General features: G+C 40.5%; 1 protein-coding gene across 8 annotated transcripts in view; it reads right to left on the bottom strand.

Moving 5' to 3' along the window:
* The window catches only part of KITLG (KIT ligand), an 89,343-nt gene that overhangs the window by 66,880 nt on the left and 4,970 nt on the right, over positions 1–17,493 (bottom strand). For 5 of the 8 annotated variants that reach the window (XM_045588326.1, XM_045588327.1, XM_045588324.1 and 2 more), the window contains exon 2: positions 1,513–1,557. The exons of the other annotated variants lie outside the window; for them this stretch is intronic. In XM_045588326.1, coding sequence (XP_045444282.1) covers positions 1,513–1,557 — 45 coding nt within the window. The remainder of the gene's footprint in view (positions 1–1,512; positions 1,558–17,493) is intronic. 8 annotated transcript variants of the gene reach the window in all.

The following is a 17,493-nucleotide window of genomic DNA, read 5'->3' on the forward strand; positions in this document are numbered from 1 at the left end:
ATAAGTGCAGTGCTCCAGTTGCTATCTGATCCCATGTGTTGAATTTGGCCTGAATGCCTGAACTCTCTTGAACTTCTCATGTATTTTCCCTACCATTGAAATTAAATGTGTTCAGATGTCTTGTCAGATCAGCTACTGGTAGTCTGACAAGTTTGGTCACATAGGGCCTTTAAATTAGAAAAAAACACTGTCAGGAAGCAGCTCAGGAAATTGGCAATAAGATGTTTTTCCACACCTGGGTTTCTGACTACCTTAAAACAAATCAAATCTTTGCACCCTGCTTTACCTCTAAACAGCATGAAAACCAATGAAGCTAAAGGTCATGAGTTCAGAAACACCCACAATCTTGATCAGTTTCTTTATCACATCAGATGACAAGCCCAATCTGCAAAGGTCACAGCATGAGTTTCCCCAATTACACAATGTATGCTGGATGCACCAATAGCCTTTGGTTGAACTGAATAAAATGTTGAAATGTCCCCCCTTTTATGGAACAAAGGAAGATGGCCACCTTAGGTTTAGATCAAAATGCTATTATTAGGGTATTTAGTTAGGGTGCAGATTCCTGGGCGTAGTGAGGTATCCAATTTTCTGACGGTATATCTCAGGAATGTGCACTTTTAACTAGCCCTTCATGCAATTCTTGGGTACTCTCTCAAGTCTGAGTCATGCTATTTAGGCTGTACTTGTTCTGGATGCTATATTATTACGAAAAACAAACAAAAATCTCAAAAGTATATGTACAAGGTGGCACTAGGGTTCAAGGGCTACATAGCAGATGCTCTCAATTTAGAGGAATCTCAAAAAGAAAAGTTAAACGTAGCCAGTGTGGTGGATACTGTGGATGACTTCTTCCAATTCCCTCTCCAGCTCTCTCCTAGCATATCCTTCTATACTGTGATGGTTGCAAAACTGAAATCTGTATTTCTTAGACTCCTTTGCATTTAGCTATAGCTGCAGATGAGTTTAGGTTTTGCCCATCAGGTACCACACTGCAGGGTTTGATATAGAAGAAAATCCTAGGCATGAGAAGTTGGAGGCTAGACATGCATTTTGCTGACTTGGGTGGTGTTGGGGCAACTAGACCATGCAATCTGCAGCAGTAACAGCTTCCTGCACTGGCTGTAGCAGCTACACAGAGCAGTGGGCTTAACTGGGTTCTTAGTGCTGCAGTATTCTGGAAGCATACTCTTCTAGGCCTGTTCTTCTGGGCCTGCTGGTGGTTTTATAAGCCATCAGATACATTTCAATGCATCTCTTTTTGACTAACTAGAGTGGATTATACTGTCTGCAACTAAACCTTAAGCAATACTAGGAGTAAAAAACCCAAGTTATTAAGCATTTATGTCTCATAAAGGCTAGTCTAGATGTTCCTTGGGAATTTTTCATTCATATTTCAAAATTCAAATAAGAGTCATATTAAATTTTTTTTTATAAAGAGCCCTTTTTGATTGGCAATCCATGAGAATGTTAATGCAATTTTACTACTTGAAGCACCACAAAGCAATTTACCTCTGATATGCCCAGGACATGTTCCTCTGGATATCTATCTGCCACCTGAAGCACAGTAAATTGCAAGTTCATTGCTTATGAAAGAGGTGATGTTTAGAATAGAGCAACATCAGCAAAAGTGAGACCTAGATGCAAATCATGGTTCCATAACTTGCATGCTGTTACCTAAACAGATTATGAAAACTCTCCTGGGCTCAGTTTCCTTGGGATGATCACATTTCTTTGACTTTTTGAAAGATTAAATAAGACAGTTATGTAAAGCACCCACAACAAGAACGGCACAATGCGGATCATGACACGACTTGTTAATGCTATAGTTATTATTTTATCATTCTTACTAATGCTTTCAGTGTTGGCTTCAGAATTAAAGCTATACTAACAGGGAATGTCCCAATCCCACTTATGCTCTGCCTCCCCATAGATTAAAGATCAGCACAGGAAAGTTGATAAAAAGAAGTTGTGAAACTGCCTCCTGCACTTGGATTGGACCAACTCCCCCAAAGCCGGCAGGGTAGGCTCCTCTCCACCTGATGCAAAAGGGAGGCCCACTTGTTTGGGCAATGGGTGAATGTTAACCTAAACTGCAGGGTTTCAAAAGTCAACTTTAGCTTCAGCAGGAATCCAAAACAGTTTTAGAAAACAGTGTGTTTAACCCATGCATAGAAAAAAAGAACAGCAGAGAGTGGGGGGCGTGGCGTGCTGGGCAGCAGGGATTCCAGAATTAGGCTGCCAGTTTTTTAATTTCTCTTCTGCCACTGACTAGTCTTGTGGCCTTTGCAAAATTATTCCTTGTCCTGTGCTTTAGTTGGTCCACCAGTAACACGTGCATAACACAGAACTCATCTCACAGCCTTGTTGAGGATTAAATGGAGTTAGGTGTGTTAAAGCACTTAGTATAGTACCTGAAAACAGCACACCTTCAAAGATGTCCACTACAGTTATCATCACTAATGTTTTCAACCATCACTAGAACAATCCGCAGGAATGTCAGTTCCAGACTGGGAGCATGGTGGTTCGAGCCAAAAATCAGGGTGCCATTCTTGATTCCCTCCATTACTCTGTTTCTACACGCAGTCTGTCACGTCCTCTCAGTTCTAGCAGTAACATGTATCCTGAAACATTCCCATCTCTCTGTCAACTCCTGCCTGGAAGACTGAAAGCACCCTCTAAATAGCCTTCTTTGCTTGTATACTTTTACTTACAATAGTGTGGTCTTCTGGGGATATAAAACACCGCTGTCTGCTTAAAATCTCTGAGGGCCTTTCCATTACATCTACAATTTACAATGAACTCCTGACCAGGCCTACAAGGAGGTAAGTAATGTAGACTTGCCCGCCTCCATGCCCATCCCTTACCAGGCCCTCCCCCACCACCACATTCCAGCCACACTGGCCTCCTGTCTGTTCCTCAAACACTTGAGATGTCTTACTGCTTGAAGCCCTTTGCACTTGGTGCTGTAAGCTTTTCCCCTCTTGGGCTCTGCAAGCGGCAAGTCCTTCTTTTTCATTCAAGATTCAGTTCAAATATCATCTTCTCAGATAAGCCTTTCCAGCTAACCTAAGTACTGGCAGCTTCAACTTTTATTATCACTGTTTTATTTCAACTGCAATAAAATTTTCACCAGGAATTATCTTCATACCCCAATGAGTTTATTTGTTTATGGCTTGTCCCTCTGACAAGAATGTAAATAGTGTGAGGGTGAGGATTCTGTCTTGTTCTTCCTCCTTAGCTCTAGTGCCTTAGACTGACCCCTACTATTATACAGGCTCTTTCAATTCTGTGGGTTGCATGCATTGCAAAGTACCTACAAAAGTGCTCCTCTGATCAAAATCTCTTTTATGTAGTGCAGACCCTGGCGATAGCAAGACCCAAATTGTTTAAAAAGTGAATATACTCAGTATGTGAAATGGGGCTCAGACAAGTCTGGATAATGCAGGATTCAATCCTCGGCAGATGGTGTCCATATTCACACAACGGCATTGCAACATCACCCACCAGATTTGCTTATTATCCGTCTCCTGCACTTGAGTTTGAGCACCATAAGGCAGATTCTTTCAGTTTCTGTTTCGTTCATACAACAGTGCTGAGCACAGAGAAGCCTTCAAATATCCTTTTTAAATGAGTGAGTGAAGGATAAACATAAGATTTTTGTCCTAGGGAAGGGACAGGGGGTGAGCTAGAAAGGGTCAATGGGGAGAAAAAAGAGACATTTGGGGGACAATGGGTTCCTGGGGGGAGGGAGAAGGAGAAAGTATTGCTGTAATATTTTTAACAATAAGAATTTAATTTTAAAAATACTGCAAAATTCTAATGATGACAAGTGTAACGTCACAATATTGTTTTAATTATCCAAAACATGACATTGGCTAAATGGGTCTCACTTTGAACTTTTAACCATTTTCTTTGTAAGTTTATTTTGTGTGTGTGCCTTTGTACCTTTAAATACTTCTCTAGCTCCATGAAAAATTAGGATATAAAACCAGGGATAGACTGTAAACTCCATGAGGAGCAGGAACAATGTAACTATTTTGCTCACTATTGTATCTCTAGCCTCTAGGCAGGGCTTTCTTGGTAGTAAATAGATCAATAAACAATTTTCAGTAAGTAAACAACCAGTGGAAAATGCCTTTCCTTGTAGATGTGGCAAGAAACTGTGACAATAAGCCAAAATGCTGAACTGCCTTTAAAATCACCAGAGCTCCCTTTTTAAAGCGATGTATAATATGAAGTTACTTTCCTTAGTTGACCCATCAAGACCATAGTTTGTTTTATTTATTTATTTATTTATTTATTTATTTATTTATTTATTTAACTTTTTTTTTTTTAGAGAGATAAGAGAGAGGAAGAGAAATACTGATGTGAGAGCAGACATTGGCTGCCTCCTGCATGCCCCCTGCTGGTGATTGAACCTACAATTCAGGCATGCTCCAACCTGGAATCAAACTGGCAACCTTTCCATGTGCAGGATGATGCCCAACCAAGCAACTGAGCCACACTGGCTAAGGCAGAGCAGGGACATATTTTTTTAAAAATGTAGGTACTTTCCTACAGTAAGTGCAATCAAAGTCTGTGAAAAGTCTACAATTCTACAGTTTATTTAGAATCCTATATAATAAAAGCTTAATATTTTAAGTGTCCAGTTGTCCATTCAACCAATCAAAGCATAATATGCTAATGATATCCTATGGTGGCTCAACCACTTGCTATAACATGTACTAACCACCAGAGGGCAGATAGTTGACTGGTCAACCAATCACTATGAGTGAACTGACCACCAGGGGGCAGACACTCCAATCTGTAGGTTAGCTTGCTGCTGGAGTCCAGCTAATCGGGACTGAGTGAAATGAGCTGGACACACCTTGGAGCCCTCCCACAGTCCCTTTCTTGCTGGCCAACCTCCTGTGTCCCTCCCCGGCCCAGCGGTCATGCACCAGTGGGGTCCCTCGGTCTGGCCTGTGCCCTCTCACAATCCAGGGTCCCTTGGGGTATGTTGAAGAGCCTATTTAGGCCCAATCCCATTCCACACAGGAGCTGCTCCCAGTGGTAAGTGCACTCCAACAGGGAAAGTGCTGCTCAACCAGAAGCCAGGCTGATGGCTGGTGAGCACAGTGGCGGTAGTGGGAGCCTCTCTCACCTCCATGGCAGCACTGTCTGTTGGACATCCCCCGAGGGCCAGGCTGAGGGTCCCCCCAGTCCACAAATTTCATGCACCAGGCCTCTAGTTCAGTATAAAATGCAACTATAAATTTTTCCCTGTTTCTCCAATGAGCTGTAATCCCTCAAAATTTCTTAAACAACCATTCATAAAAAAAATTAATCACGATGATTTGGCACTGGAAATACACAAGGAATATGATTTCATTTGAAAGCTAACATGTTCATAAATGATAACACTGGTTGAACTTTCAAATGCTAATCGTATCTCTTCCCAAGCATTGGCTAACTATCCTCTATTTGTTATCCTTGCTACAGCAGGCAAAAAACAACAACAAAAACAACCAAAAAAAAACCAAACAAACCCACCAAAACACACACACACACACACACACACAAACAAAAACAAACAAACAAACAAAAAAAACCAGAGAACTTAATCACTGAAACCTTTATGTCATCCAGACCCATTCCTATTTTGACTAAAGAATAAAATCAGCTACCTTTTCTTCAGAGTAATGTGGGCATAGGATTTCTGCTCTCCTCTCACATGACTTGTTTTCTTTTATTCTGCCTTTCCACCATGATATCCAGGCAGTTATGCTTACCAATCTCCTCAATTCCAGTATGTAGGAGGAGACTCCAAATTCAGTAGAGAAAAGAAGATATATAACAGAAACAAAAGGAGAAGGCTTTTTATAGTCTATCAGGATATGAGTACTGGCATCACACCTTTTATTATTTAAAAAAAAAGTTCCAAATGAACAACCTTCAAAGTAAATGTAAACAATCTTATGTTCTGAAATTCTTCCTTGAAGCAGACTCAGGAAGATTATCAACTGAGCTCCCTAGTGTAAAAAAAATAAAATAAAATAAATAAAATAAAATAATAATAATAATAATAATAATAATAATATGACGAATATACTTTAAACCCTCAACTCCTTTCAATCATGTTGGGGGGGAAAAACAAACAAACAAACAAAAAAAACCAACAACTTTCCTCTTCGGGGATAAAAAGAGGGTTGATAGGAAATAACCAGCACAATCCTGTGGGCTCCTCAAAGCAGCTGCTTTGCTGAGGAATCAAATGGAGATGGAAGCATACATGTAAACAGTAAACAGGACTGCTTCGAAAGCAAAAGAGTCTCCTACCACATGGAAGAGAATGGAGACTTACTTCCCAGAAAATGGAGAGAGGACCCTGGGAGCTGTGGATCCAGCTCAATGAAATTTAAAAGATATGTTGCAGCTGCTGTAAGATTTAGGAGGCAAATCTGCACAAACCATTTTGCACATCTTCTTCATTGCTTAATTCTGGTATGTTAGCGCCTCTTCTCATTTATGGTACTCTTTGGAGCTTCTATTTGTAAACTGAGGCAGGAGGGAGACTTTGCTCTCTGGGATAGGATATTATTTAAGACTTTAAAAGCTATATGGGTGCCAGGAATATTAACCTTTCAGTTCTACACCCAAATCCAAGATTACCTGCTTAACAAAAACATATACATGGCTCTAGTCAGTTTGGCTCATTGGATAGAGTGCTGGCCTATGGACTAAAGGTTCCTGGATTCGATTCTGATCAAGGGCACATGCCAGGGTTATGGGCTCAATCCCCAGTGGGAGACATGCAGGAGGCAGTCGATAATGATTCACTCTCATCATTGATCTCTCTCTCTCTCTCTCTCTCTCTCTCTCTCTCTCTCTCTCTCTCTCTCTTTCCTCTCTGAAATCAATAAAAATATATTTAAAATAAAACAAAACAAACCTCACTGGGGCTAAGTTTACACACACACATACAAATTTAAAAAAATGAAAAGAGGCCATGGTACAGGTTTGTGTACCTTTTTAAAAAAAATGTGACATTTATTTAAATGTTAGAACTTTGAAAACTTGGCATCCAAAGAGCATCCTGAAAATTAATCTAGGAATGATATAAAATCACTGTATAGGGCACTGTGTTTTGAGGCAATACTGTGATTGCCTTGGTAACTTCTGATCACGAATTAAATGGGTGTCTTCAAACCACAAGTGAAATTTGAAAACATCATTTCTTGTTAATCCTCCAACTTCCTTCCTCCACATTTAAATATATCTTTGATCTTAAGTACTAAAACATTATTTTGTTGGAATTGCTTAACCACATCTGTTTTATATCCATAAATACCATTCAGATGGAACCATCTAAAAATTCTCATATTGTCACTTTTCTGTCTTTCTAGACAGAGATAATACACAACAGTATGCAAAACTGCACAACTTATTGTCCTTGCCTATTGCACCGGCTAACTATTAACCAGCACAAACTGTGGAAAAATATATAAAAGGAAGCATTTTGGTAATTTGGGAAGAAGACTCCATTTACTGTAGGTATCAGTCTTATTATTATTGATCAAAAATATCTTATCTATGTAAAAAAAAAAAAAAAAAGGAAGATGACAGCAGCACCAAGCTAGGGATGAGGAGGAGCACAGAGATCAGATTTAATGACATCTGGTTGTGAGATGCTGTGCGACTTGCTCAACCTCTCTAAGCCCACCTTCCCCTTCTAGATAATGGAATAATCACACCACACCCTCACAGGTGGAGAGAATTAGGAGAGATAAAACATGTAACCCGCACACTTAGCACACACCAAATGAGCTTCAAAATCAACATCTTCTTCATCATCAACAGCACTATGTCTTAAAATCTTTTCTGGCTCATTCCAACCCAAAACCTGTGTATATGCCCTGGTTGGGAATCGAACCCTCCACTTTTTTATGTATGGGCTGGCAATCCAACCAACCAGGGCCACACCAGCCAGGGAAAAACAAGGTACATTTTTAACTACTGTGCTGGCCCTACTATATACACAAATGTGTTTGGTTGATGATTATAAAGGCTCCTTTGTTTACCATATATAGCATTATTTTCTATGAATATGCAATATCATTTACTAAGCAAACATTGGGTTGAATTATAGATCAAATGTAGCATTGGTTCTGCCATGGACAAGCTATGAGATCTTCAATAGGTATTTTTCTCTGACCTTTACTTTCCCAATCTTTAAAATGGGAGCAGAAATAACCACCTATTAGTAGTATTGATTGAGATAGACTATCTAAGGGTACAGTGACTGGTAGTACATAATCATTTCATTTAAACATCTGAAATTAACAAGCACCAGCTGGTACTTGCCATTCAACCACTGTGTTATTTCCTCAAAAATGCCAAGCAACTTGCCCCAGCTTCATTTTTTTAAATCTTGGTCTCCACTCTCTTCTACAACCCAAGTGGCCCATTTATTACTTCTTCCTCCGAGCAGAATTATGTTTGAAGAATGTTTGTTTGTGTAGAGCAGAGTTGCATATACAGTTAGGTTTGCTTCCTATTGTCATCAGTGCCTACCAGAAGTTCCAATGTTCCTCCTACCTTACAAGTCACCGCCTCACTATCAACTGACCTCATTTCTCATTTATGAGGTCAGTAAGCACCAAGTTGCTATTGTAAATACCCAAACCCAATAGTAGATTGCTGACACACATTCAGAATGCTTACAGTAAACTATTCAGTCACACATACACCTGGCTTGATTCAATAACTCATAGTTTGGTTCAGAAAATCTTTTCCAAGATTTTGGTGCTGTGCCACCAGCTAGGGACACCCACATGGGGCAATTTAGGCAGGTAGACAGTTAACTAAAATGATGATTACTGTATGCTTTAAGCACACAGTTTTTCTTAATGCTACAGGAGCACAGGGTAAGATCACTAAACACAGTGGGGATGGGGGCAAGGAAGAAGGGCAAACACATTAGGAAGGGTTTGTGTGAGGAGGAACCATCTCAGCTAGACAATGGGAGAGGCTGTCAGGGCCTCTGAGACTAAGTGGTGAGTTCGCAGCTGGACCACTGTTCGCAGGCAGGTGACACAGGAATGAAATTTACCATATGGGGACTGGCAGAGATAAGCACCAGCCAAGTCCCAGAGAACTTGTATAATTGTTGAGGGTTTGGACTTCACCCTTCAGGTAATGCATCGTCATTGGAGGATTTGAACTGAGGTAAATGCATGGTCAGACTTTCATCATAACTCTAGATTGTATGTGTGAGGGAATCTTTAAAATGACAGATTTCACCACTTGTTTTGTTGGATAATGAAATGAATACCCTGGGAGGAACTAAACCATATACTAACACCACATGGCTGGATTTGTGTTGTCAGCGCATTCTTGGCTTTCCTGCATTACCTTTCAAATGCCAGGACACAAATTTTCAGGGACAGATGCAAAATTAGGCCCCTTTGTAACCCAGCTCTTCTAAGCAATTTTTAAAATAATTCAGGCCAATAACTCTGCCTCATTCTACTTTAGTCCTTAAAAGAATGGACTTAACTTTTCTTTTTTCTTTTTTTTTTTCCTGTTTCTCATTTAAAGAGATTTTTCAATTCTTGATTTTAGAGTCTGGATTCAAGTTTTTGTCTGAGATCCTACTCTGAACTCACTCATTCCCACATTTCTGGTTTTGTAGCTTGATTGTTGAGGTAGCGACAGTCAAAGATTCAGTCAAGAAACCTCTAGAAAAAGCCTTTAAGTTTAACAACGTCAGGAAACAGAAGCTGTTTTCTGTCACAAATGCTTGGACCAGTCAGCACTCCATCAAAAGGAATATAACAGTTTAATGTTCTGCCAGAGAATGGAATGTGTGTTTACCTGAAGTAATGGCCTGATAAAAGGAACTCGAGTCTGTCTTGATGGATACAAAACTTACTCAAAGATTAACCTGGACAATCAATCCCTTAAACTCTAAACACAATCACCCATAAGAAAATAAACCCTGAATTTGTAATGAAAACAATCCCAAACTGTTGATCATACACACTTACTAAATTCAACACATACCACCTCTTCTTCCCCCCATCCCTCCAAGAAAGGGACTGTAAATGCAAAAGTGAATATTGCTTGACAGCAGCTAACATTTACTGAGGTTTTTGGGGTATCTGGCATGGTTCTAGCCCTCCTCATGTGTTGGCTCATTTAATCCTCACAAACACCTAAGGAGTTAGACACCATTATAAACCCCATTTTACAAATGATGAAATCAGAATGTTAGCAGAATTAAGTGACTTAGAGTCATCCAAAAAGGATGACTCCAGATCTGAGTCTGTAAAGTTATTAATGCATACTATACATAAAATACTTTGAGGCTCCTTTTGGAAGACATTAATAAACACAAAGCTTTCATGAATTTAGAAAGTTTAGATTTTTTATTTATTTATTTATTTATTTATTTATTTATTTATTTATTGTCACTCAAGGCTTAGAAGGAGTATTTGACCCTAGGCCTATGAATGGAACCTCCTGGTCTGTGGAGAACTGCTCTATCAATAATCACTTCACCTCTTACAACTTGTGAGGCAGCCAAGGCATGTGTGAGCATCCTTAGTTCCAAAGATCCACCCAGACCAAGATCCAGAACCTTCACTAATCTCAGTTCACAGTTACACAATCTTATTTCCCATGATCAGCCCTAATCTTTCCCAGCTTTCCAATGGTGGTGAGTTTTTAATTACTACAGCCATCACACAAAAGTAGCAAACAGACAGAGTAGACAGTCTGATCTGTCTGCTGGCATAATCCAGTCCCTAAAGATTAGAGACACCAATTACTGAACATTAGTTCTGGGTCAATGTCCATATATTATCTCATTTAATCTTTGTATTCTTCTATGGACTATTGCCCCATTAGACATATGAGGGCACTGAGGCCTAGAGAAAGAAAGTAAATATCATGCACAAGGTCTTGGTGAATAATAGAGCTGGGACGTAGGCCACATTTGGTCTAACTCCAAAGTCCATGCTCCTTCAAGTGTCTGTGTGATCAATGGGTCAGACACTTCGCACAAACATAATTTACAGTATCGCTGGAAAACATGATTGGGTCTGGAAAATACTTCTTTTATAATAGTAAAAATCTGTGAGGGACAGTCACAAGGCAGGTATATAACATACTATTTCTAGGTTAAAAAGGTAAAGAAGGAAGGGGAGCAGAATAAGAGGGATGAAAGGAATAGGGAGGAAAGTGGGGGAAGGAAAGGAGAGAGGAGAGGTGCAAAGCATTATTAGTACGTCCTACAGAAGAGGAAATTCAGATAAGAAAAGGTGAAGCAAAGTTAAGTAACTTGCATAGGATCTCTTGGTAAGCTGGAGTCAAGAGCCAGAGGTAAAACTTAGGTGCTTTTGACCCAAAAGCCATGCTTCTTCCATTCTCCCTTGACAAGAGGCTCTATTTCTGTTAATGCAAAAAATGACTTCTCCTGGAGAGGGAAAAGTAGGAGATCACTCACCAATTCATGGGAAGGACTCATGTTCCCCCCCCCACACCCCTTCCCCAATTCTAGGGACAGGACAGAGTTCAGGAAGGCAGGCTCTGGTTGCTGGCCGCCTGGCTCGGAAGCCAGCTCCTCTGTGGATTCGCTCGGTAACCTTGGCGCATGATAGAAAGAAGTAACTTCGCTCTAGGTAAACTATCTTGAGATATAATTATACACATTTAGTTCTTTTTCTGGTTTTGTTAGAGTAGGGAATGAAAACAATCAAATTGTTCAGGACCACAGTGAGTTTAAAGCCCGAGTTATTTGGATAAATGGCTCCAGCTTTCCCTTCCATTCAGACAGCGGGGACTTGTAAAAGTCCTTTCCTTAGGACAGGAGTCACCACCCTGGTAAGCTTAAAAGGCTGAGGATAACAGTAAGCATTTATTTAGTATTTCCTACGAGCAAGTGCTGACCAGGGGGCTGTTCTGAGGATTATTTCATTGCATCTTCATCATCGTCATGACCATCTTTGAGAAGTGTACTCTTGCTGTCCATGTTTTATAGCTATAGAAACTGAGGCTCAGAGATCTCTTGCTGTCAGCAGGCAGATGTCCAGCCGCGGGCTGCTCGGTCCATCATACCTCTGCCGTGACATCTCCATCATCTGTGTTCAGATGATGCCAGGACCTTCCAGCTAACACTTTTGTTTCCACTAAACTGATGAGTAAGTCCCATAGTGATGCTGCTGACAAGGGTGTTCCCCTAGTTATTTGTTTAAAAAATCGTAGTGTCAAAGCAGAAAAAGAATGATAGAGCAAAGGTCCTAACTTAAGTGGCTGGTAGTTTTGAAAAACAGGCAGAAGCATAAAGATGTCCTTATTAAATATTTTTCTAATATGCTCACAGCTACTTAAAGAATTGCTTGTGAAAATAGTGTCAGGACTGATTGAATAAAGTGATCCCTGAGCATCTTTTTTTTGTAAAAGTGTATTTTGAAACACCATTTTAAAACTTGCCCTCTGCAGGCAAAAGTACAATTTTATTTTAAAGACACCAAGGTTTGGACAGTAATTCTTAATTCCATAAAGTAAAATGGCCCTTTTATAGTTTATAAGGGCCCCCTCAAGCTGTCAGATGAGACACCCATTTGACAGCTGAAGAGACTGAGGAGGGAGAGGCAGGTGCCCTGAATGTGTGAGTGTTGTTGCTCCCACAACCATTTACCTTCTGGTGGGACTGAAGAATGGATCAGAAGCTACTTGTCCCTCACCCAGAAGCTCAGCTTTCCTGACTCAGTCTTCCCCGTTTATCAGGTAAGACTAAAAGCTATCATCTCCACAGACAAATTAAAACAAAAAAAGCTCACATTGTACAGACTGCACATAAATCCATGTATACCTAAACATGGCTAAGTGGAATTGAGGCTTCACATCCAAGCTTTTCCTCTTACTTGCATTTTATTCTTCTTTTAATTTTGGGCATATTTTCTTAAAGTCTCCGAACTTTAGGTTCTTTATTGGTTTAAAAAAGTGATAACAATAATAGTATTTACTTCATAACTTTTGGGGGGCTGGGATCAAATGAGATGTACCTGTGCAGTTTGTACCTCATCCTGGTGTGTAATCAACAAGCATGTATTAACTTATCAACTACTCTTATTATTTCCTTATTCAGTAAGCTGCTTTCTCTTTTAAAGCTGCTTGTCTTTTGGATTGGTTTATATACCTTTCCTTTCACAGGAAGGGGGGAAAGGTAAAGGAGATAAAATGGGAGAAAAATTTTGTTTAATTTGCTAAGATTTAAAATTTATGGGTGTTCAAGAAGGCAGATAACATAAGGAAGTTATGTTATTAATCTCTAAGGATTATTTTATTTATTCATGCAAAAGAAGAGATGGATAACAATGCATGCATTTCTTACTGCATTTGGATTTGCTAAATATTTCATGATTCACTATTTTAGCAGAAAAGGAAATGATTATGTGCTAACTGCTAGTCAGTGTACCTTTAGATAGTCTATCTCAATCAATACTACTAATAGGTGGCTATTTCTGCACCCATTTTAAAGATTGGGAAAGTAAAGGTCAGAGAAAAATACCTACTGAAGGTCTCATAGCTAGTCCATGGCAGAACCAATACTGCATTTGATCTATAATTCAACCCAATGTTTTCTGTTCTCTCACATAACCTCCAGTTTTGCTTAGTAAATTATATTGCATATTCATGGAAAATAATGCTATATATGGTGAACAAAGTAGCCTTTATAATCATCAACCAAACACATTTGTGTATATAGTAGAGCCAGCTTGTTTTGCCCTGGCTGGGGTGGCTCAGTTGGTTGGATTGTCAGCCCATACATCAAAAAGTGGAGGGTTTGATTCCCAGCCAGGGTACATACCCAGGATGTGGGTTGGAACTCCAGTCAGGGCACCTACTGGGGGTAGCCAATTGATGATGTTTCTCACATCAATGTTTCTCTTTCTCTCTCCCCTTCTCTTCCTCTCTCTAAAATAAATTTAAACATTTTTAAACATTTGTCTTGTTTAAAAAAAAGAAGAAAAAACTCAAAAAAGTATATTAGCACCTAACATCCTGAATCAGGCATGTATTCCTTCCACAACACGAGGAGGAGTACCTGATGTGAGCCACTCTGCTAAGCAATTGGAATTACAAAAATTTTTTTGGTCCAAATTCTATCACTGGCAGCTGTTTCTAATATCTGACTTGCATTTGCTTTTGATTCCATGTTCTTGTAAACAGAATCTGTATCTCTGAGGCACTGAACAAGCCACACTAACTCACTGTGCTGTGCCAGCTAAATCTCGTTGGGTGTTATTCTTGGCAATAAACACGTGGAGTTGGCAGAGGAAGGACCTTATCTGAGTTTCCTCATCTGTGAAATGGGATTTAAAAAAAAAAAATCGGACCTACCTCCCAGAAGAAAAGTTCTCCCAATTAATTAATCTTGGAACTGTTTTCTACTGAGTGCCACTCTTGTTGATCTTATTAGCAGGGAGATTTGATTTTATAAAACAATGATGGAAACTCTTTAAAATGGCTACACATTTAAATGTCACAATTTTGACACACACTACAGTAAATCCTTTCCTTCATGCTGAATCATTTATGTGCCACATTATGTACAGAAGCGGAATGGTCAAATCGGTTTTGTTTAAAAGGCTATTAAAATTGTTTAAGAATGAAAAAGATTCAAATTTCAAAAGGGGAGAAAAAGGTAATCCACTGTTTTCTAAGTATTATTAAGGTATAGAATACTATATTCATGGCACGTTATTAAAAAAGAAATACATGTACTAAAGTTTTAAAAATACTTTCCTGGGCAGGGGTTAAGAATATTGTTTTAGTGTTATAATTTGTTGCAAAATACTGAAAGAATAACATAAACCCTATTTTGTAGTGCTTTTGTACATAAAATTAATGTCATGCAATATTAAAAACATGCTAATAACCCCTCTTTCATTTTTCATGAATGTTTCCTAACGAATGCCTTTATTATCGCTGCATTTCAATGCCCATTTTGGACCACCTGGAGGCAGAAAGTACAAGCCATGTGCCCTCTCTAACAAGTAGAATTACATGGCAGAGTCAGTCCTCAGCTTAACAGAACACATGAGAGACCTCTGGGTAGGCTTGAATAGAGCAGCTTTCTAAATTGCCAGAGGTCCAAACTACAGAAATCAGAGAGGTTTTAGTTGGTCATTAAAAATGGAAATCCCTAATGTGTTGACTATTTCAGAAGCATTAAATTGTAGGTTTACATGGAACCCTAAATAATGATGTGTGACTGCTGAGGTTTGTTTTGCAATCCTTGGGTTTTCTAGATGACATTCAAAATCACTTTATGAGAAACACTTTTATCTTCCCTCCCTCCGCTTCATCTCAAATCCAGCAGTTAATGTAAATCTGCACAGCCATCCATATGGACAACACATGCCAGGAGAGGAGCAGGGAATTTATAACATAACCCATTTCTCTGCAACACTCTACTGGGGAATTGAGGAATCCGTGTGCTTTCACAAGGCAGTGGTCTGGAAAGGCCTTGGGAAAGGGACTCCCAGGAAACAAACAGCAGAAAACTCAGCGTAAGGGGTCCCTCACAACAGTTAGCCCCTATTACACTGTAATTCTTAGAGGTGACCCGGCTCACTCAAAACACTCAGCTACCCTTTAGGACCACGTTCTAGGCCAGTTGTGAGAAAAAAATTGGAAAGATTGTTTGGCTTCAGAAATTTTATGTCAAGTTGAAAAAGAGGCAAAAGTTCCAAGCACCCACAGTGCTTTTGTTCAGAAGATGAAATTCTGCTCCTGAAAGGACAACAGGGTATAACAGAGTATGTGTAAATGAGGCTCCCTGCCATACTGTGCCTGCCTCCCAGGTCTGCAGCCTGCCACACTATGCCTTTCGGGAGGGGGGGGAGGGGGGGCGGTCTGCAAAGGTGAAGGAGGATGAGGCTCTCTTTTTCAAGGGAACTCTGAGGATGGGTTTGCTCTTGCTCTTTTGTGCCCTTTTGCGTTGTCACCCCCGAGAGCAAAGGCATTCTTTGAAGGGCGGCTGCCCATTTTGAGTGACTCTCTGTGCACCCAAAACACAGAAAAGGCACCCTGGCTGCCTGCTTCATGCCCACATTCTAACCCATAGCACTCAGAGCACCGAGACAACAGCTGCACCTGCAGAGTCAAGTGCTGAATTCCTGCGCCCGGATAACCGGAGGGGAGGTACCGCTGCCTCTGAAAGGGTGTGGATCACTGCCTCGATGCTGACCGTGGTTTCAGTGGGCAGCTCTCTAGACTCTGCCTGTGCTTAGAGGAGAACAGCATTACTGTCACTGCCACTGCTCAGTTTTTCTGAGGAATCCCTGCTCTCTTGGCGGGCGGAAGGGTCCAGCTGATGTTCAAATAGTCTTCTGTCAACAGTGAGAAAAGGGCTGTCATGGGCTCCTGATTGCTAAGGAAAACCAGCTGCTGGTTTCTGGGCTTGCCCCAACTCTCTGCTGTCCGTTCTAGAGAGAAGGTCAGGAAAAGAGGTAGGTGAGAAGTGTTCCCAAGAAGGTACTGAACCTGTGAAAATCCTCAGCCAAGTGCCTTCCACCAGAAAAACCCTTCCCTGAGGCAGCAGGCCTGCTCCCCCTTTTCCAGCCTGTGCAGCCCCCTCCTCTTCCTTGGCTTCTGAGGGTTCCTGCTAGGGAGTGGGCTGGAGTTACTACTGAGATCAGTGACTCGCCCAGGACTTGTCCAAGACTTGGCTAAGTCTCAGTGACTGCTGGTGCTGGAGCAAAAGCCAAGCACAGGACTCATTCCCTCCATGCTCCCCACCAATGCCTTTCTGCTGCATGACCAGATTCTCTCCGTGCCTACTGCATGCAGCCAGAATCTGGAGCCTGTAGGAGAAGGAGAGACAAGCAGGCCCAGGGAGGCACTCATTACCTTTGTTAGCCTATGTCCTCTGGTCGCCTGATTTTGCCTTAAGGTCCTTCCTTACTTAGAGGATTTAAAGATCAGGAGAGAGAAGGTAAGGCTTTTCTTCAACAATGGATACTGCTAATATAGCAAAGTGTAAATACCATTCTTGTTAGAGAGAAATGCCAAGGAGCAGGTGGCATGGCAAAAAGCAGAACAGTCTAAATTTAAATCTCTTTCTCCCCATTGGCTGGGTCATAATCATAAAACAATGGTTATCATTTGTATTCACACCAAAGCAATGGCTATGTAAATCTCAGAACCAAAGGATGCTTAAATACCATCTGGTTTCAGCCTCTATTTTACTAGTACCTTCAAAATTTTAGAAGTAGAAGGCACTTGGAAATCACCTAGACCCTCTTTCTCATTTTACAGTGGAGGAAATTGGTGTTGGAAGAGATTCAAATCTCTTTCCAAAGTCACCCAACTTAGTATCCAGCCTAATAAAAGAACTCCATCCCCTAATATCCAAATCAATGAGGCTGCCTAGGAAAACAGTGAAATGTAGCCAAAGACAAAGAAAGCAACATAAAGAACAGTCTTCCTTTAGGTGAC

This window comes from Pipistrellus kuhlii, unplaced genomic scaffold, assembly GCF_014108245.1.
Source record: "Pipistrellus kuhlii isolate mPipKuh1 unplaced genomic scaffold, mPipKuh1.p scaffold_m20_p_3, whole genome shotgun sequence".
Lineage (NCBI taxonomy): Eukaryota > Metazoa > Chordata > Mammalia > Chiroptera > Vespertilionidae > Pipistrellus > Pipistrellus kuhlii.